This window comes from Lissotriton vulgaris, chromosome 11 (genome assembly GCF_964263255.1).
Source record: "Lissotriton vulgaris chromosome 11, aLisVul1.2, whole genome shotgun sequence".
Classification (NCBI taxonomy): domain Eukaryota; kingdom Metazoa; phylum Chordata; class Amphibia; order Caudata; family Salamandridae; genus Lissotriton; species Lissotriton vulgaris.
The window spans coordinates 1,039,888,585-1,039,909,807 of record NC_141699.1 but is presented as its reverse complement, the minus strand read 5'-3'; the positions used below and the strand labels follow the sequence as shown (position 1 = coordinate 1,039,909,807).

General features: G+C 48.5%; 1 protein-coding gene across 2 annotated transcripts in view; it reads right to left on the bottom strand.

Annotated features, from left to right (window-relative positions):
- Positions 1-21,223, bottom strand: part of GNB4 (G protein subunit beta 4) — a 699,556-nt gene that overhangs the window by 267,113 nt on the left and 411,220 nt on the right. For both annotated transcript variants that reach the window (XM_086944371.1, XM_086944370.1), the window contains one exon: positions 17,548-17,611. In XM_086944371.1, the coding sequence (XP_086800497.1) occupies positions 17,548-17,611 (64 nt within the window). The remainder of the gene's footprint in view (positions 1-17,547; positions 17,612-21,223) is intronic.

The window sequence follows — 21,223 nt, the reverse complement described above, 5'->3', positions numbered from 1 at the left end:
TAGCCTAAGACTGCTTTGTCCATGCTACCATTAGGATAGCTGGTCTATAAGGTTGACTTACAACCAATCACCATAAGGGTTGTTTGGACTGATACAAGGTGATCACTAGAACTAGTGAGCATCATATATCAGGCCAACTTCTCACACCTCTTCCATGCATGCACTCACTTCTGAGGTTGCAATAGATACCGCAGCCTTGTCTGACCATTCACCCATGGTGGCGGTCTTTTCTCTCTCACCTATGACACGCACACCACGTTACTGGCAACTGCGCGACACACTGCTGCACCGAACGGAGGTCGTGGAAGAAATCAAGGTAGTTATCAAAGATTTCTTAATGCACAACAACTCCGAGGACATCTCGCTGACCATACGCTGGGCGGCGCTTAAAGCAGTTATCTGCGGCGAACTGATCGCGGTCTTGGCGGCCGAGAACACGGTACACGCGCGCAAGCGGTAGGAGCTGTCACGGAGGACGCGGGAACTAGAACACATGCACCAACGCACGGGGGCATCGAGAATATGGCGGCAGTTGCGACAGGTCCGGCAGCAACTGGCAGCGCTCGACCAGGATCGGGGGGAGTATGCAGCGCTCCGGGTGCGACACTTATACTACACAGGGGGGGACAGATGTGGCAGATTACTGGGACGTGCGCTTCGGGAAGTACGGCAGCGGCAAACGGTTCAGGAAATCATAACACAGGAAGGAAAGGTGGTCACCGAGGACTCTGACATCGCAGCTGCCTTTAGCGAATTCTACACCTCTCTGTACACGGGTTCGTCGCTGGACCCGGCGGAGGGCGAGAGATTTTTGGCGTCCATTCCCCTCCCGTCAATGACCATAGAGCAGGCGGAGACGCTGGACCAACTTATTCGGCCCGAAGAGGTGATCGCAGCCATCTCACGTCTCAAACTTGCCAAGGCTCCGGGTCCGGACGGTTTTTCTGCCGTCTTCTATAAGACGTTTTGCCCGCAGGTGGCTCCGCTGTTGACCGCCCTTTTTAACTCCTTTGTAGAGCAAGGTACAATCCCGAGGGACCTCCTTGAAGCCACCATATCGGTCATACCCAAACCGGGGAAGGACCGCTCACGCTGCGAGGCTTACCGGCCTATCTCATTACTCAACGTGGACCTCAAGCTCTACACTAGCATTTTGGCGACTCACCTTGAGCCGCTGATGCCGGGTCTGATCGACCTGGATCAAGCGGGATTCATCACTGAGCGCCAGACAGTGGATAACACAAAGAGAGCGATACATCTCCTTGAGAAGGCCACGAGGACAACGGGCGAATACATGTTTCTCGCAATAGACGCAGAGAAGGTGTTTGACCGGGTCCATTGGCCCTATTTGGAGCAGGTGTTAGTGAAGGCGGGTTTGGGTGTCAAGTTTCGCACGTGGGTCCTTAACTGCTATTCCTTCCCCACGGCTACGGTCAGGGTCAATGGATGCGCGTCTCCTCACTTCTCCGTTGAGCGGGGTACGAGACAGGGGTGCCCGCTGTCGCCCCTGCCCTTTGCCCTATACATGGAGCCGTTGGCACAAATGTTGGGCTCAACCCGGGGATGCACGGTTTTAAGTTTGGGGCGTACACACATACTATCAGCCTTTATGCTGATAAAGTCCTTTTGTCTCTATCCTCTCCGAGTACCTCTCTGACGGCCTGTGTTGGAAGCCTTGATGCCTTCGCTAGGGTGTCGGGGTTTAAGGTTAACATGGCCAAATCGGAGGCTTTGGATCTCTCTTTGGACCGGCACACCCGGTCCTAACTACAAAGAGACTTTCCATTCAGTTGGTCCCAGACGACCGTTCCCTATCTGGGCATTCATCTAGCACCCACGCTGCACGATACGGTCCGGGTCAACTACGCGCGTCTGCAACTCCTTATTCGCAAAGAGCTGAGGCGGTGGAAGCATCTACCACTGTCGTGGTTGGGTAAAGTGGCGGTCCTGCCGCAGATTCTTTATAAATTTCGGGCCATCCCCCTGCGCCCTCCGGAAGCGCTGGCTTCGTCAAACGCAGCCGAACTGGCACAATTCATATGGAATGGAAAGAAGCCCAGAATGAAACTCAGGTTGGCTACATTGCCTCCTGAAAAAGGGGGCTTAGGGCTGCCGGATCTCCTATTGTACTATCAAGCGACCCAATTGCGAACGCTGGTGGAATGGAGCAAATGGGAGTCGGAGAAGCACTGGCTTTTCCAAGACCAAGCTATAGCAGGCCGCCCGCTGCAGGAGATTCCTTTTCTCCGCAGGCCACATAGACCTCCTAAACTTTACACGTTTTATATTACGAGGGTACCGCTGGAGGTTTGGGATAGCACTAATCTGAAACATGAGCTGATCACCTTCCCATCCCCACTCACTCCCTTACTGGAGAACCCCGATTTTACTCCTGGACAGGATGTCGTGGCCTACGGGAAGTGGCGTCCTGCGGGATGTAGAGTTTTTCTTCACATGTACGGCAAGGAGGGGATCATCCCCTTCGAATCCTTAAAACAGGAGTTTGGCCTCCCGGAATCGGAACGCCTCCGGTACTTGCAGGCCCGCAATTGGGCGCTCAATAACCATGTGCGAGCGGAAGCTGATAGGCGACTCAGTCCGCATGAGTACTGGTTGATCACAAGCAATGCGGATAAACACCTCATCTCTGACCTCTACCGCATGCTATTAGACCGGTATTCCCGGGTGTACAATTCAGGTAGGGCCCGATGGGAGCGGGAATTGGGACGCACACTCCGTACTAAAGACTGGAATGGTATCTACTATCGCGCACGCCACTCCGCCTATCATATGGGTTTGACTGACACTCTCACTAAAATTGTATCCTACTGGTATTATACACCAGAAAGACTACACGAAATGGATCGCAGTCGCGAGGTGTCATGCTGGCGCGGCTGCGGGGAAAGAAAGTCCTTGGTCCATCTCCTCTGGGACTGTGTCCACCTACAGGGCTATTGGAAGTCAGTCCTGGATGAAGTTGATTCCCATTTTGACACTGAAATCCCACAATTCACTTCTTATGTCCTATTAGGCCTGCCAAATCCCATAACATACCCGCTAAGGTCGCGTAGGGGCAGATTGATCACCATCGCTATTGGGTCCGCATTACAGAACATTATGGTGCTATGGCGCACCACACATATTCCCACGTTCCAGGGGTGGCTCCATCGCCTATGGGCAGTCCTGGGCATGGAAAAACTGTCACTGATCAGAGCGGGTGAGGGTGCCAAATATGCAGACTTGTGGCAGCCATTCCTTTCCCTATTAGCCACGGAATTTAGAGACGTCACGTGTCCCAGGTACTTGCGCCTACTGCGCCTGTCCCAGACTGACGATTGAGGATTTGGGAGGGTGGTTACTCTTTGCTGGGGAGGTTTGGACCTGGAACTGGGGGGGGGGGGGGGGGAGTTTGTGGGGGCGGGGTGTTTTCTTCTCTTCTTTATACATTTCTGTGCTCTACATGCCCGGTGACAAGGCCTACATGGTGACAATGCTTATTCTGTCAATCTACATGTGAGGGGCATCTAAACGATTCCCGATCTGGTGGCCCTTGATAGGGCATGCGGGCGGTCTTGGGACATTGAGACCGGCGGCCTTTGAACCCGCCCCGCTCTTTTGACACACAGCTCAGAGCATGGAGGTTGGGGGTGGTGACTGTTGCACAAGTTACTACTTGTGTAACGATATATCTGTAAGAGACATTAGTTAGTGATAGATTCCTTACCTTAGAACATCCCCAGACGTCACACTGGATCCGGAAATTTTTGCGTAGCAGTACCCTTGCGCGTCGGTAGGCGTCGTCTGCGGCTCCGCGTCCGTCGTCGGCATCATGGCCGCCGTGATGACTTCGTCAGAGTACTTAGACGCCGCCTCCGTGTGCCGACGTCAGTTCTTAGACACAGCTTTTCCGCGCCAGAAACGCAGAGCTATGCTAAAAACCAACACTGGTGCCATGAAACTAGGGCCCTGAAAGGGGATGACCTTAACCCTAGATATCGGTTCGCAGAACGGGGAGGATGGGTGGGTCGGTAAGGAATCTATCACTAACTAATGTCTCTTACAGATATATTGTTACACAAGTAGTAACTTGTGCATCTGAAAGAGACACGTTAGTGATAGATTCCTTACCTTAGAATAGATACCCCAGCAATACCAACCCCGGTGGTGGGTCTGCGAACCAATAATCACACCAGAAAGTCCTGGAGGACGGAACGGCCAAAGAAGCCATCCCTCCGGACTTGGCTGTCCAGGCAGTAGTGTCTTGCGAACGTGTGCAGCAAGGCCCACGTAGCTGCCTGACATATGTCCTGCAAGGGGACTCCCCGGCCCAGGGCAGTAGTAGTCGCCGTGGCCCGAGTAGAATGGGCCCTCAGCCCAGCTGGAGGTTCCTTTTTAGCCAAGGAGTAGCACGCTTGGATGCACAACACGATTCACTGAGAGATGGTCCGTTTGTGCACCGCCCGTCCCTTCTTAGCGCCCACGTAACCAACAAAGAGTTGGTCATCCACCCGGAACTGGCGTGTGCGATCCAAATAGAATGAAAGCGCACGTTTTGGGTCCAGGCGGTGGCGCCGCTCTTCCTCCTTTGAGGGATGCGGAGGCGGAAAGAAGATGGGCAAGGTGATGGACTGCCCGATGTGGAGGGCTGTGACTACCTTGGGCAGGAAAGAGGGTTTAGTCCGCAACACAACCTTGTACAGATGGACAGAAAGGAAAGGAGGTTTAGAAGATAGAACCTGGAGCTCACTCACTCTCCTGGCAGAGGTGATGGCAACCAGGAAAGCAGTCTTCAGAGTAAGAAGGCGGATAGGACAGTTGTGAAGTGGCTCAAAGGGAGCGCGCATCAGAAAAGTAAGAACCAGGTTCAAGTCCCACTGAGGGATCACGAAGGGAACAGGTGGAAACGTGTGTGTGATGCCCTTCAGGAATCGATTAACAACAGGGGACTTGAACAAAGATGGTTGATCAGGCAGCCTTAGAAAGGCTGAAAGGGCAGAAAGGTAGCCCTTGATAATGCCCAGAGAAGAGCCCTGCTGGGCAAGAGAAAGAAGGAAGAGAAGAACCTCAGAAAGAGGGGCAGAGAAAGGATCCACAGCCTTTGCTGTGCACCATGCCACAAATCTGTTCCACCTGCAGGCGTATACCGACTTTGTGGAGGGACGTCTGGAGGCCAGAATGATGTTACAGACCTCAGGAGGCAAGTCAAATGGCCTTAACTGTCGCCGCTCAATCTCCAAGCATGGAGGTGGAGACTGGACAGGTTCGGGTGGAGGACCGTCCCCTGCTGCTGCGACAGAAGGTCCTCCTGAAGAGGCAGACAAACCGGGGATCAACTGACATACTGAGCAGCTCGGGATACCAGTGCCTTCGTGCCCAGTCCGGAGCCACAAGGATGACTTGTGCCCGGTCGCGCATGATCTTCTTCAGCATTCTGGGCAGAAGTGGTATAGGCGGAAAGGCGTACAACAGACCGCAACTCCACTCGCGACGAAAGCGTCTCCGAGCAAGTGCCGCCTTGGAAATTCCAACTTGCAGAACTGATGACGTTGCGCGTTCTCTTCGGTGGCGAATATATCTAACCAAGGCTCTACCCACTGCTGAAAGAGGCCTTGCGCCACGTCCGAGTTCAGACGCCATTCGTGATCCATCATGCACCAGCGGCCGAGTTCATCCGCCCTGGCGTTCAAAGAGCCTGCCAGGTGTTGAACCACCAGGGTCACACCCTGATGTTCCAGCCACTGCCAAAGGCGCAGAGCCTCCTGGCAGAGGGTCCACGACCCCACCCCGCCCTGTTTGTTGCAGTACCACATGGCGGTGGTGTTGTCCGTGAACACCTGCACTACACTCCCCCGGACAGAGGGGAGGAATGCTTTCAGTGCTAGACGAATCGCCCGCAGCTCCAAAAAGTTGATATTGAGCCGGGACTCCGCCGGAGACCAGAGGCCTCTGATCTCCGCCTCGCCCATGTGGCCTCCCCAGCCCTGGAGGGACGCGTCCGTCACAACCACGTGCTCCGGTTGGGGAACGGAGAGGGATCTGCCGCTGACCCAATCGCGGTCCGTGAGCCACCACTGCAGCTGTCTCGCAGTGCCCTCCGAGATCAGGACATGGTCGGACAGGTTGCCCTGATGCTGGGCCCACTGAAACCCGAAACTGCGCCGAGTCGAGTACCGCTCCGATGAAAAGGAGCTTCTGAGTGGCGCACAGGTGTTACTTCAGCAGATTGATGGAGAACCCCAGCTGGTGCAAGAGGTCTGCCGTTGTCTGGAGGTGGCTGACGACTGTCTGGGGCGAGCCCGCCTTCAACAACCAGTCGTCGAGGTAGGGGAAGACTGAAACCCCTAACCTGCGCAGATGAGCTGCGACCACCGCCATCACTTTCGTGAACACCCTTGGGGGCTGGTAAGGCCGAAGGGGAGCCTGGTAAACTGAAAGTGCTTGTGGCCTACCGTGAACCGCGGGTAGCGCCGGTGGGCCGGCAGGACGGGGATGTGGAAATAAGCGTCCTGCAAGTCCATCGCTACCATCCAGTCTCCTGGGTTCAGGGCTGCTAAGACCTGAGTCAGCATTTTGAACTTCTCCTTCCGGAGGAAGCCGTTGACGTTCCATAGGTCCAAGATAGGGCGTAGGCCCCTTTTGCCCTTCTTGTGTAACAGAAAGTAGTGGGAGTAGGGACCACATCTTACTTCTGGCCCAGGAACGCCCAGAAACTTCCTCCTGCAGAAGCCGCAAATGATCCCCCGATACGCGGTGGTGTTGCGGTGGCATGGCTTGAGGGGTTGTCTCGAAGGGGAGGGAGTAGCCCCTTCGGACGATTTGCAGCACCCACCTGTCCGATGTGACAGTGCGCCAGTGGGAGTGGTGATGGCGAACCCTGCCCCCCACTGGCGTCACATGGGCCGAAACGCACGGACTAGGAGGGTTTTGAGGCGGATGCTGCGGGGGAGGGTGTTGACTGGCCTCGCCGTTGTCCCCGACCGCCTCCACGGTGATTTCCACGGCCGCCACTGCGTTGGATGTTAGTCTGCGGTGCGTGGGTGGCACCACGTGTGGGGCGCCCCTTCCTTGGCCACGAAAGGAGCGAAAGGCACCCGTTTGCTGGTGCAGGCCGAGAGGCCCAAGGACTTGGCCGTAGCCCTAGAGTCCTTAAAGCGCTCAAGCGCATGGTCTGCCGTGTCGCCAAAAAGGCGACGGTATCAAACGGTATGTCCATCAGTGTATTCTGGACATCGGCCGAAAAGTTGGCGGACCTCAACCAGGCGTGGCGACGAATCGCCACCGTCGTTGCCATCGCTCTGCCTAGTGAGTCGGTGGTATCCAGCCCACACCGGATAGAATATTTTGCTGCATCCCGGCCTCCCACAAGGGCTTGGCCGAGTTTGGCCCGTACCTCCAACGGACACTCTGGCAGCAATTCCGCGACCGTGTCCCACAGAGAGTGGGTGTAACTGCCATAGAGGCATGCGGTGTTGGGAGACCGCAGTCCCAGACTAAGGGATGAAAATACCTTCTTGCCGTACTGCTCATACCTCTTGGATTCCCTGTCCGGCGGGGCCGACCGGAACGGGGTCTGGGAATTGGACGCCTGGATGACCAGAATCTTCAGGGTGGGGTGGGTGGACAGGAAACATGGGTCGCCCGGGGCCGGGCGGTGGCGTCTGGCCACGTTCCTATCTACGGGAGAACCCGTAGCGGGCCTGGACCAAGTGCCCAAAAGAACGTCTGTCAAGGCCTCATTAAACGGCAGCAGAGGCTCGGCCGAGCTTGACTGCATTTTAAGGACCTCAGTGAGGAGGTTAGTCCTCACGGCCACGACGGGGAGTGCAAGGCCCAGGGCCTTGGCTGCCCTCATCAACACCACACTGTAGGTTGCCCCCTAGCCGCGGTAGAAGGCGAGACAAAGCCAGTGTCTGGTGAGGTGTCCAGACCATTGGCATCCCCAAGTCCACCTGTCCAGTCCTCTTGAGACTGACACTCTCGGGTCAGAGGGTCCTCAGACCCCTCCCAATACTCTTCTTCACCCATCCCCTGATAATCAGGGTTATCAAACGATGGGGCCAGTTCATAGAAGATTAACTCCCCAAGCGGCGTCGAAAGCGGCGCCCAGCGGCACCGTTCCGACGCCGGAATCTGAGCGAGGGAGGCATCGGAGACGGCACTGCCCGAGGACGGTGCCTGAGGTGACACCTGAGGGACAGGCGCCGGTGAGGTCATTAGGTCAACCGGCGACGACCTGGATCCCTAAGCGGATCCAGTGGGGCCATGCGGCGCCGGGCCCGAAGGCGCCGGCGGCGTCGGGCCGAAGCACCCGACGGCTTCGGGCCGAAGCCCCCGAACCGCTAGGGGCCCCAAACGGGTCCGCTGGGCCCGAAGGCGCTGCGGAACCCGTCGGGGAAGAGAGGGACCTCATGGCCATGAGGAAACGTTCGATCTCCCCCGGCGTCGCGTCCTGCCCAGGGAACGGAGCCGCGTGGGCAGTGTCACCCGAACCCCTGGCCGCGTCGCGCGAGCGTCGGGGAGAGTCAGAAGAGCGATGATGCCTCTTCGACTTCTTGTGCTTACCTGAGGACGACTTCGACCCAGATGAGTGATGTCGACTCTCGGAGCTGTGATGGCTCCGACCCCGTGACCTGTCCCTCGACCTCCTGTGGGACCGGGACCTCTCGCAGCAGGGGGCAGACTGCCGGAGTTCGAGTCGCTTGCGGGACCGCTCCCACCTAGCTTTCGAAGTCAAGGCCTGGCAGTCGAGGCAGGTCTTGTTGTCGTGGTCGACGCCGAGACAGTGGAGACACCGACGGTGAGGGTCAGTGACCGACATCAGTCGGTAGCAATCCTCACAAGGCTTGAAACCTGGCATCCCTATCTGCACCGTCCGGAGTCGCAATACTCAAGAAAAATGATCAAAAAGGGATCAAAAAGTCTAGTCAAAAAGTGACTAAAGTACTGCTTTTTCCAGGTCTGCGCTTGCTGGCGCGGAAAAAAGAAGAACTGACGTCAGCATGTGGAGGTGGCGTCTAAGTACTCCGACGACGTCATCACGGCGCAGACGGACGCGGACCCGCAGACGACGCCTACCGACGCGCAAGGGTACTGATACGCAAAAGTTTCCGGATCCAGTCTGACGCCTGGGGATATTCTAGGGTAAGGAATCTATCACTAACGTATCTCTTTCAGATGTAGAGTCGCAGGGTGGTTGGTGCTCATTCAAATAATAGCATCCACGGTGACGGGGGCACAGCGCCCTGAGCACGCACTCTCCTCTCCCTCCCCCTTCTTCCCTCTTTCCCCTGTTTATGAGGCGGCCGGCCCGATTGGGTTGTAGGCGACTTGCTGTGTTAAATAGTTGGGGACTCGCCATGATTCACTGATCTGATTGCACAGAATCATATTACTGAGCCGGCCCGCTGGGTTGTAGGAGCCCCTTTGTCTAGGTTTGTTGTTTTGGATTTACCTAATAAGAGATTTAATACTAAAATCATAAAGAAAACTTTCACTTTCTTTCACAGGCATTGTAAGTTCAAATCTCTTTGCAGCTTTTTCAATTAGATCATGGAAACTGGCTATGTCATCTGGTGGAGAACTCGTCTGAGGTAACAGTGACGAAGGCGAAGTTGGAACAATGAATTGGTCCCATTCATCCCCAACTATGTCATCGTGGGGAATCTCTCCTTCTTCTTCTTGGTCTTCATGATCACTTTCCATTAGGTCATCCCAAATAGTTATCATTCTCGGGGTGTCTATTCTTTGCACTGGAGGCGGAGATTGAACCATTGGTGTTTCAGCTACAGTCTGAGGAATATTTGAAGGAGCTGAGTCTGGAGCGCTATCCTTCGGAAAACGTCGATAGTAACTGTCAATTATGTGCCTCAAATCAGAAATTAAGGATAAAGGCACCGACATAGCCTCATCCTGAATATTGGGACTCACTTCTTCCTCCTCTTCATAATTATATACCTGATGGAATGATTCATAACGCTTTGAACCTTGTACTGGCCGATCTTTAAAGGAAAATTGTTCTTGAACCTCCTGAAAATCATCATCCTATGATTCCTGACTTTTAATGTGTAGTTGAGAGGGGCTATAGGCTGATCCTCAGATTCCTGACAATCCAGAATAGTGGGTGGAAGAAGTGGAGAAATTTTAAGTGTTAAAAATTCTGCTTTCTTGCCTGTCGAGGAGCCAGTCGACGGGGTAATTCTTTCAATTGAGATGAAGATTGAAGTTTTCATCATCGTCGGAGATCTAAAAACTGTCGCTGCCGACGACATGCTCGTTGATGGAATCGTCGTCGACGTAGATGTGGAGGTAGACGATGGCCTAACACTCACCGTTGACTGAGTCGTCATCGTAATCACTGTCGACGACGCAGTCGTCATCGAGATGGTCGCAGTCGTCGACAAGGTCGGAGTCTTGAGTTGTCGATGCCTTCGTCTGTGATCAGACAGGAATTTTCTTAGTTTTCGAAGGCGGCAATGACGACTGAGTCTTCTTCTCCAAGGAAGATTTGTGAGGAGTTTGAGTTAAAGAAGATGAAGAAGATTCACCGTCTTTAACTTTTCCTGATTTTTGTCTTTTTTTACCTCCTTTCTCCTCAGAGGACTCTCTCTTGTGTTTCCTAGAGGAATGTCCTTTAGCATCTACATCAGACTCAGAGTATGTGGCTTTCTTTTTTTGAAGCCATAGTAACAGGTGTGCTTCTCTGTCCTTGAGTGTTTTTGCAGAGAAAGAACGACAATGTTTGCAGTCCTTTGTTACATGCTTGGGGTACAAGCAGTACAAACATTCCTTATGTGGGTCTTCAGAAAATAATCTGGCTTTTCCACAGGATATGCAAGATTTGAAAAGTCTCTTTTTAGAGCCTTCAGACATTTTGAAAGAAATAAGATGGAAAATCAGTACCTCACTTCAAAAGTTCAGCAAAGGATAAACTGAGCAGAGCTCAGGGAGACTCTTTTCTCACACGAAGGCGGTTGGAAATCTGAGGTATGGTCGCTCTGCCGGGCATGGTGTATCTTGGGGTTGGCAGCTGATTGGGTGTGGTTTGGACCACATAATGAGGAGGAGAGGTTGCATAATGTTATGTTCCTATACTGTTTCCAGGCAGTTTTTTCTTCTACTACTATGGTTATTCTTTTTCCAGGAGACTCCCACCATGACGACGGGGAAGATACAAGCATGTGAATCTATGAAAGATTCAATACTGGAGAAGCAGCATTCCATACTGCATACAGATAAAGTGCCAAATTTAAATCAAACGGAAGTTTGGTCTGTTTTTGTGAAAGTACGGAAAGAACACAAACTAATCATATTATCTGCCAAAAATATATATATAATTAATGAGTTTGGATTATCATTTTTTTCATTGAACACACCCAATACACAGCTGCTGGTCAATGGATGTTTAATGGTGCTGTAATATAAATTCTTTCTTCTATAGCCGATGGGCAACTTGTGCATTCAGAGTTGCCTTGTGCTCCACTCTTACACCAACCTTCACCTGATCTGTGCCAACTCACAGACAGGTCATGAGAATAAATTTCCATTAGCAAAGGCTGCACTAAGAAGAAAAGAAGACATCTTAAGTAAAGCTCACGGATCTATTCAGCAAACTCGGACCCCAACAGAGGTACAACACTGTTTTGACACTCTTCAGACTGATTTTCATACAATAATTATACCAAACATCTAGCTGAACAAGATCTTTCATGCCCAGTACTACAGATTCTTGTCACATGCTATTTAAGAAAAAGAAACTAAATGTGTTCTACCCCTTGCAATCTTTTTATCAAAATCCCAATTAAAGGCACAGAGGCAAGTCTGAAAATTCATCTTTACTTTAGACATGAAAAATGCTCGTTAATTCTCTTTTGCGTAATTACAAACAATTACGCACACTTTCAAGCAATTTCATAAAGCACTGAAGTGAATTTTAGCACATTTTTATTGCTAAGTGCGCCCTTGCGTCCAAAACTGATGCAGGGATGCATATCACCCTAAATAAACAGCTCAAAAACAAAAACGTCCTGTTAACAAAAGCTGTTCGCATTCTATATGACAGCATTTATCTGGTGCGCCCATGACATGATTATTTTTTTTTTACCCGAGCAACGCCCAATAACTCCAAGATGGATAATGGTGTAATTTTGCTGAATTTCATTTAAAAACTGCAATGCTGTGAATTACGCAAATTAGCCCAGCGTAATTGAAATTTTGCTCACCCATGCTTTATACAGGGATTATCACAGCAAAGTAAATTCAACAAACATGAACTATTTCAATCAGAAGTAGGGGAAAACATAACAAATACGATGCAGCTGGCAGGAAAGCCATTGAGCATGTTACGTGATAAAGTTCTTCATGACCCTCAGTTTCGTACTCCGGATAAAAGTCTCGGAACGTATTCCCTTCACCATCTCTTTGATAAAAGCTACAGTAGTTGACTTCAGAATTGAAATAGAAGAGCTGTAACAAAACACACATAAAGTGTCAATCTGAGTAACTGAAGCAGTGAGGGGAGAAGGGAAATAATAACTTGCCTTTGTGCTTTTAATAAAACTGCAATTCAATGTTCTTACACTGAAAGTTTTGAATCTTTTCGTTTTCAGGTTATTATGCATGTAGAAAGAAAGTTGAATAGTTAATGAAGCACGGCTTGCAGCCTTAAATTAAAGTGGTAAATTTGATTTGGTCAAACAGCTTATTTCAGAAAATCAGCTGGTGTTGCTCGTGCCTGGTTTGCCTTAAATGCCACAGCTCTGGTAGCAGAGTTATAGCCAAAGCCCACAAAATACAATTAAGCCAATTGCATAACCCAAAAAAACCTAATAGGCCAAAGTAATAATAAATAGTATTTGGTTTTTTTTATAAAAAAAGCGGCAGCTGCAAATAAATTCCATTCTAGAAGAAACTACTGCAGTCTCTTGAACCTGGAATTATTAGACTGATGCAAGGTAAGCTATCAAACTGTTACTGGTTTTTATTTATCTAGACAGAAACTAAGAACTTGTGAGTGGAATTCCAATCCATCATTTGGCCCACCATGCAACTTCAAATTTGGACCAGCCATATGCAAAACAGTCTTGACCCTGCTCCAGTAGGAACTTCCAGCCCAAACTGCCAGGGCAGGTCCTCCCTAAACCAGAACCCTATAACTCAAGACCTTTTGTGCCTTGATTGAGGCTCTACAGTCAGGTATAGCTTGGTTAAAGTGGTATGGTGAGTACAAGACCCAAGACTGGCACCCCCTTGGCTACTTACGGCACTGCAAGCAATAATTCGAACCACTGGCAACTGTCTGGGGCAACATTCCAACCCATCCAGAAGTGGAAGGATACAATAGCCTTTCAAGACAATGGTAAAGAAGATATACTCCAGAGGGAGGATTGACAAACACAAGATGGGCAAGAAAGCCAGAAAATAAGAAGCAAGGATATAAGAGTGGTAATAAAGCCATCCAATGGTGAGCCACGGGCAGGTTCCCAGCCTCTAAAAGATTTAAGTAAGCTCACAATAATTTTTTTGCAACCCGAAAGCTTGCGATTTCTGGTAGGGTTGAACTAAAAATGTATCCTTAGATACTACTAAATTATTTTCAAAAAATTAAACCAAATTAAAAGTTGACCAATTTGATGTTTTATTTGTCCATAAAGATGATGGTTTAATTTTTCACATAAGCTTTGCTACCAAAAGCTGTAAAGTAAAGCAAAGAAAATGTAAGCATGACTAGCAGGATTCAGATGCTCACCAGAGAAGATGCTTCAGTGTAGCTTTGTGCATGCATTAAAAGGTTTCTTTTATTACCCTTGCTAGAATTAAAACTTCCTCAAAGGCAAGGCACACTACCACTAGCCTGTGTGTCCAATTGTTCAATTTCAAGAAAGAACGTCAATACACCACATATCATATGAAAGAAAGATATGTGTCCACACAGAATTTGTGAAAAAATGTGAAAAAGGTAAGAAACTACCTCACAGGAGTATCACAAAGGGGGGCTTGCTGGTTGGCAGTCACTAGCTCACCCACTTATCATCATCAGTAACTTCTTTAACCAAAAGGAAAAAGTGTGCTTCATAATAGAAGTTTCAGAGGTGAGAAAAGCAAAAGAAACAGTGAACAAACTGTGTGTAAAGGCGCTGTCAGTGCTTGTGTCACTAGAGTGCCCACAGGTCCCTGTAAGAACAGAAATGCAATTCTCAATATTTAAAATGGGGTACAACTCACTTTGATGCTGTGAGCGTCCTCAATTAAAAAATGTTATTTAGAGTGAACTTGTGTGAGTAGATTTTTCCTCCAGTAGGTCTGCATATTGTTGTATTTCTGTGTTTTTTAAAACCACCCAATGTATTTGGCTGTTTATATTAGGCTAATTTCTCCCTAAACTCCTTCTTTTTCTTCATCAACTCCTCACTTTTGGCCTCCAGAGGCCTTTTCTTCCTTTTACTGTCCTATTGTGACTTATCCTGAATGGTGCCTTTTCCGTTTTCCCCCTTCAACCTCGAATGTCTTCCACAATAGAGGTAATGCCTTCTTGCCTGTATGCTGCTATTGTCTGGAAGGATGGGGTTCGATCTAACTCCTTCGACTGCCGACTTTACTTTGTCCAATGGGTCATTTTGTAAGGTAGTATCGCTGGATGCCTTATTCTTCTGTGTCTTAAGCGGTATCTTGGGTGCATCATTTCTGGACCCGTCTGAATATTCACAGGCATGGGACACCGCAGGTTTGGAGTCCACATTGACAAATTTCCATTGTGTCATCGAGGTCTGAGTCTGCTTTCTGCCTGCAGTACTTGTGCCTTGATGTTAGTCATCTGAGAGACCTATCTCCTGCATTGACAGAATTCCCTTTACTGCTTCTCTAACTCCGACAAACTTTCTCATGTCTGTTATAGCCCTATGTCCGGCAACAAAAGATCTATACGCTTATTGTTGGGACAAATATATGGTTTGGTGTGGCACACACCAGATTGACCCCCCCTCCCCCCTCCCTCCCCTCCAGGACAAGATATCTAACATTCGCTTGTTTATTGTCTCTCTTGCCTGGCAAAGCTTTGCTTCGAGCACGATTAATGATTTTCTTGATCTTCTTACGAATACTGGACCAGCCCTCATTTTTTAAGACGGGTGTTGTGATGCACTTTGTGAAACGGGCTGCAACATCTGTTTCTCCCTTTTTCCTTTGTAATTCCCCAATGGGCCCTTAATCTGGTCCTTCCTTATCCGATGTGCTCGCCGTTGTAACAGCTTCAGAGCTTTCCCTTACACCTCGACACATAGTGTGAGTGAGCTTCAGGATCTTTGTAACACTCCACTATACACTACATTCTTCCCAGACTAACTGGTTCTGTGGACTCAGGCATCCTTTCTGCCAGAAGGTGTGATGCCATTTCATGTCGGTCAAACCACCACCATGCTCTGCCTCAAACCGCAAAGGAGGAGGAGAGACTCCAACGCTTGGATTCCGAGAGCACTGAGCTTCTACATAGATCGTACCAAAGATTACAGAGTGGACGATCAGCTCTTTTGGGGTACTCTGGAGCCAAAAAAGGCAGGGTTATGCAAATGAAAACCATCTCCTGCTGGACTATGCTCTGCATTAAGTTACGCTATGCACTAGCCCAAAAGCAGCCTCCAGAAGAACTGTATGCTCATTCTACCATGCCAAAGCTGCTGCTACTGTAATGGCATGCCAAGTACATGCCCTGGAAATGTGCAGGGCAGTTAAGTGGGTGTCCCTTCATACTTTTAAGAAGCACTGTTGCCTGGATAGTCAGGTTCACCGAGAGGGGATTTTGCCAGCTCGGTCCTGCAGGGCTTCCTGTTTGAGTCCATAGTCCATTTATAGGCCCACCACTGACAAGGCACTGCTTTGGTATATATTCAAGAATTTGAGAATTCTGCAGCTAGAAGTGTCCATCCGAACAAGTTACTTACATTGGGTCGGGCCCTTCATGGTGGTGACTATCTAGCCACAGATTCCGCGCCAACCCTCTCCTTCTGCCCCTTCTGTGTTTGAACTTTGTCCATCAATAAGATCTCAAGTATTGGAATCTGCAAACTGACCAAAAATTTGCTTTGGGGGTTCTCAGTCGGGGGGGGGGGGGGTGGCAGACAGTCTTGAAAGCAAATTACATCAGCACATGGGAGTGGCACCTATATTGGCTCTGCATGACATTTTCAGAGCAGACTATCTGCTGTACAGCTGTACAGACCCAATGGGCGTCACCTACTGGCACACAGTGGTACTCCTGAAAAGCTTTCCAGAACAAGTCTGATGTCTGGGAAATATTCAAAAGGTACGGAATCTGAGGCTAGAAGTCTCCATTAGAAAATGAGAATGGAAAACAATCCTCTAAGTCTCAAGGGGACAAAAACATATATACTGCACATTTGTCATTGAGGGCGAACTTACGATGCCAGTTCTGGCAGAATGTAAAGATTGTGCTCATGCTCAAACTACGCTAAGTAAACACATGGTTTACACCTGGCAGGGCTGGCGCTAGACATAGGCAGTGTGTACAGCTGCCCAGGGCCTCGCACTCAGCCTACCAGCATGGGACCCCACACCGATGGTGTGTCCTGTTGTTTCCCTCTCAATGCAACTGAAAGAAAGGTATTTCCTTGCAATTAGGAGGAGGGGCCCTCCCCGGGCCTCTCAGGGATAGGGTCTGGAGGCCTAGGGGAGGGAGACGTTTCCTCTAGTCCCAATTGCAAGGCGACCATTCAAAGACACTGCAGGAGACCCTTTGTCAATGATTTTAGCACCCCCACGGTTTTAACTTTTAGCCCACAAGCAATTCTCACACCTATCAGGCTGAAGGTGTGAGAATTGCTAGTGGGCTGAAAGCTAAATTTGTGGAGGCGCTAAAATCATGGACAAATGGCCTCCCGCAGTGTCTCTGAATGGTCTCCTTGCAAGGGGTCAATTAAGAAAATTAGAGGGGCCTCTCGTACATACCCTTTTGGCCCAGGGCCCCAAAAATCCTAGAAACGACCCTGCCACCTGGACTATTTATCATTCTCAACCATATACGTCCAACCCCACCCAGCAAAACCGGAAAATCTTTCTCAGGTTTCAATCCAGTCGATCATTCGCAACCGCTTTCTTTGGGGCCTTGAGGGAGCTCGATCAATGCACCTCCGAACCCAACAGCCGAAAAAAATAATCTAACAATGTAGGCATTGTGGGATTCCGATTGACGTGATACAAGGCTCCGCCTAGGCCCTATACCAACCTAAATCACTATCCAACATTTTTTACTAAACTAGACACTTCCAGACCCAACTGCTAGATGACATAATTGTACAAAGCATGTGAATCTAGAAGAGATTTCATGCTTCAAAAGGCACAGCTTTCAAACCTAATTTAAAGCATAACAGTTGAGTTCTCTATGAAAGAGCAATAGATGTAAAAATGGAAATATTGTGGCCAACCTAAAATGTTTGTTCTATCTTCCATCGAATAAAGTATTGTCCATTAAAAAAAATACTTAAGCAGCAATCAAAATGTGACATTATACATGCTTTTAGTTATTTCTGTAAACTTTACCTTATTAGTTGTATAGCTATCCCAAATAATTAGTTTCCCGTCTTGAGATGCACTGACTAGTAGCCTAAAGAGAATAAAAACAAAACAATTTTAGTTTATGACAGAGCATGTGTTGTGAAAATATCGAAAATGATCCCAAAAGGTCATGAAATGAATCCTGAATTCTTCGGAAGAATATTTCTGATTAGAAGATAAAGTCTATAATTCAGCCATTCATTTTTCACATTAAAATCATCAAGAACATTGTCAATCGTTAAACGTTGCGTTATGAATTAAGACATTTATAGGACATCTCCCAATAAATGAAACTTGAGGGAAGTGAATCACCGAACATCATCTCCTCCGCCCATACTCAAATTTCCCTGCATGAGGATTAGGAAAGAAAGGAAGAAGGAAGCATAATAAAGAAAACCCAAGTTAAGTGGCCAGGATTAACCGGTCGCCTGTAGGATAAATAATTCAGTCACAGATGAAAATTTAAAAAAAAGTAATTACTGTTTAATTACCACTTGATTTAGGAGGCACATTTTGTACTAGTACTCTCAAAGACAGAAATGTCTGAAACTGCTTATTTACAGTCATTTTCATTAAGAGACTATGGCACAAGACAACACAAATGCATTAGAAGCTTGTTTACGTATGAAGTGGCAATTCGTTTTTTAGGTTCACACTTGTAAAAGTAGTCAGATAACAAGAACTGTACAATTCTATAGTTTTGAGAGCTATTTGTAAAAAAAATTATAAATTCGCAAAAGTGTGAAAACATTATTATTACCCAATTCTTAAATTTTCTATAGCAGCACACATAGCCTTGTGTATGACTGAGTACCTGGCTGCAGTAATGACCTGTAATTGTATTTATAAATAAAAGGTACCTATTTGAGCCTTTGGTCTTTCAGCAATAAAAAATAAAACGGAAGGATTGATCAAATATGAGGAAAATTTCCATTAAGTATCCGTTTTTCTGGCCTTGTTTGTCCAGTGACACAACTTGCTGACCAGTCCTCTTAAAGTGACATGCCATGGTTTTAATAGTTTAAGGAGTGGTTGTGCATGTGCCTCTATGCACCCTCCCAGTTAATCCTGCACTGAACCATATCACTTCAACATTTGTTTTTCCCGTGTAGGCTCATGTAAGTGAGAGTTGATGGCTGGGCTGGTGTTTTGAAGAACGGAGAGAAAGCAGCATAAGTGTCATAAAAGGAGCTTTTTTCTAATGTAGTTTTGTCATTCATACTTATGTGCTATTGGGATGGATTTCAGATTTGAAAGAATAAAACATGCTGAGAAATCCAATTAGTAACATCAAATGTTCTATTATTCTGTGTTCCTATCAGACTCCAGATAAAAACGGTACACAGCAAAACACAACCTGGATACATCACATTTCACTCACCAACATCAATGCCTTTTTTTTTTTTTTTTTAATAACGCGGGTAACTGTGAATTTTGGCCCTTGCTCAGCTTCCACCAAAGAAAGCGTTCCAAACCGAGACATTTCTGAAAACTAGACACCTGTGGGCATTCAGGCTGGTGTGATGTAACGTTCTAAAGAGGTTTTCTTACCCAGAAGCCTTTGCGAGCCTCAAACTCTGACTAAAAACAGACATTTTTAGTTTTCGCCTGTCGAAAGCTGCGCAAGCAGCGTTTCGCGCAGACAAAAATCTTTTGTTTTGCAGAATGTGGGATTTGTCCCGCCTCAGTCTTCCATTGGCTAGCTCCATAAATGGAAGCTAGCCATTGGAAGACCGAGGCGTCCGTCATTCTGCGAGGCGACTCGTGGGCGTTCCTGAGATTTTTTCTCATCCAGCCCCTTTTAGCACGTCATTACGGCAGTGGGATTGTGTTTTTTCTTTTTTAAAGCTTTGATTTCGCCATTTTAGAAGTGTCGTTTTCAGGGGTGGGTGGCGCGATGTCCCGCTGTCCGTTCCCGCCCCCCCCTCCCGCTGTCCGTGTGCCCGTTCCCGCCCCCCTCCCGCTGTCCGTTCCCGCCCCCCCTCCCGCTGTCCGTGTGCCCGTAGGTGCTTGTTACAACTTGTGTGTGCTGTATGGGAGTCGGAAGTGGTCCCAGAGTGATTTTGAGGCTTGCGCCGGCCCCTAGGAGCCAGCACCCTGCCTAATAAGAGCAAGCTCAAGGCAGCAGAACTGGTTCCCCGCCCCTGCTCCCGCTTCCTCCCGGAGACCCCGCGCCTTTCTCTTTGCAGCCGGAAGTGGTGCTTTTCTCTCGGGCTGAGGATGGCTGGTGATAACGGAGACGACTCGCTTTACCCCATTGCCGTGTTGATCGACGAGCTACGGAATGAGGATGTGCAGGTAAATCTTCAGGGGAAATGAGAATGGCGGTCTGCCGAGGTTTAGGGGCATGGTAGAGGGTATGTCTCTCTTGGTGGGTAAGAGGTGGTCCCGGGGGCGTGGCCTGGCCTCACCTAGGATACCTCAGTGTTTGGCCTGGTGTGAGGGAATGAATGTGGTCCGGTGTTGGTGTCCATTAGCTCAGTGAAACCGTAAAAAGGGAAATCAGTGTATAATCAAATTTCGGACACTTCACTAATACAGGGTAGCCTCCTTTGCGCGTGATGACATCTTATATGTTGGAAAACTGTTTTTTAGGTGTCATTGTGGCTGGCCCGGCTCCAGGATTCTCAGCATGGAAGGGCCACGAAAACATCCGTGTGGGCCATTAATATGCATGGGGAGGAAGTAAAAGTCAGCAAGGGTTTACGGAATACAGGGAAGGGTGCATTACCGCACCCGCCATATAAGACAGCCCCTGCACAGACCTAGCGAACTATTGACTAATGACACTACTTTATGTTGAAGTTGCTGCATCAATTACAAACTGGGTTGGTTGCACACCAACATCTTATGCCATTATTTAAATAGGCTTCATTGATCGTACATCAGACAAAATGTTAGCACTGCCGTTGTTGCAAATATTTGAATGCTGGAAAACTACTGTATGCTTGCTTCGTGAACTATAAACCACATTTGTTGAGTCGATGAGAACTTATTGTATAATAAATGTTATAATTTGGATATTGCATACTGTTACAAGCTATCTGGCAGTTCTACAGTGGCATCTCATTTCAAATAAAGCTGAACAGCGCCACTGCTTTATCCTCTAGGAGTCTAGGGTCTATATTTACAGGGGATTGAAACCAGGTGGTGTGCTCACCCTTCTCTTTTTCAGCCTCTATGTAGCAGTTTTAGGGACTGCTTTAGCCAATCATAAATCTTGACCCCCCCCCCTCCCCAAAAGCAGGAGTGGAACTTGACGTCACTGTTAGAGTATGTATCTGACAATCATATTGAACCAAATTACTATCTGCCTGTTGCATCAATTGTCCTTCATAAGTACAGCGAAAACAATAAGACCGCAGTAAAAACAACAAACACAAATGATTTAGTATTTGGCAAAAAAGTTTTGAACCCATGGTTGTGGTGTACGAATAGTCCGTCCAGCATATTCGATATTACCAGCCTACAGATACCTTGGTTTGGTTAAACGAAACAGGCAGTTATCATTATGAACGATCAACGCTAAATCTGGAAGCTGCTTCTCAAATATGTGTTGCATACTTATTTACTCGCCTTGCAGGCCAAGCAGCAAAGCCAGTCTTAGATGCAGCAAGGGTTATAATTCTGTGGCCTGTGCTGTAGAGGCTTAACTTGGGGA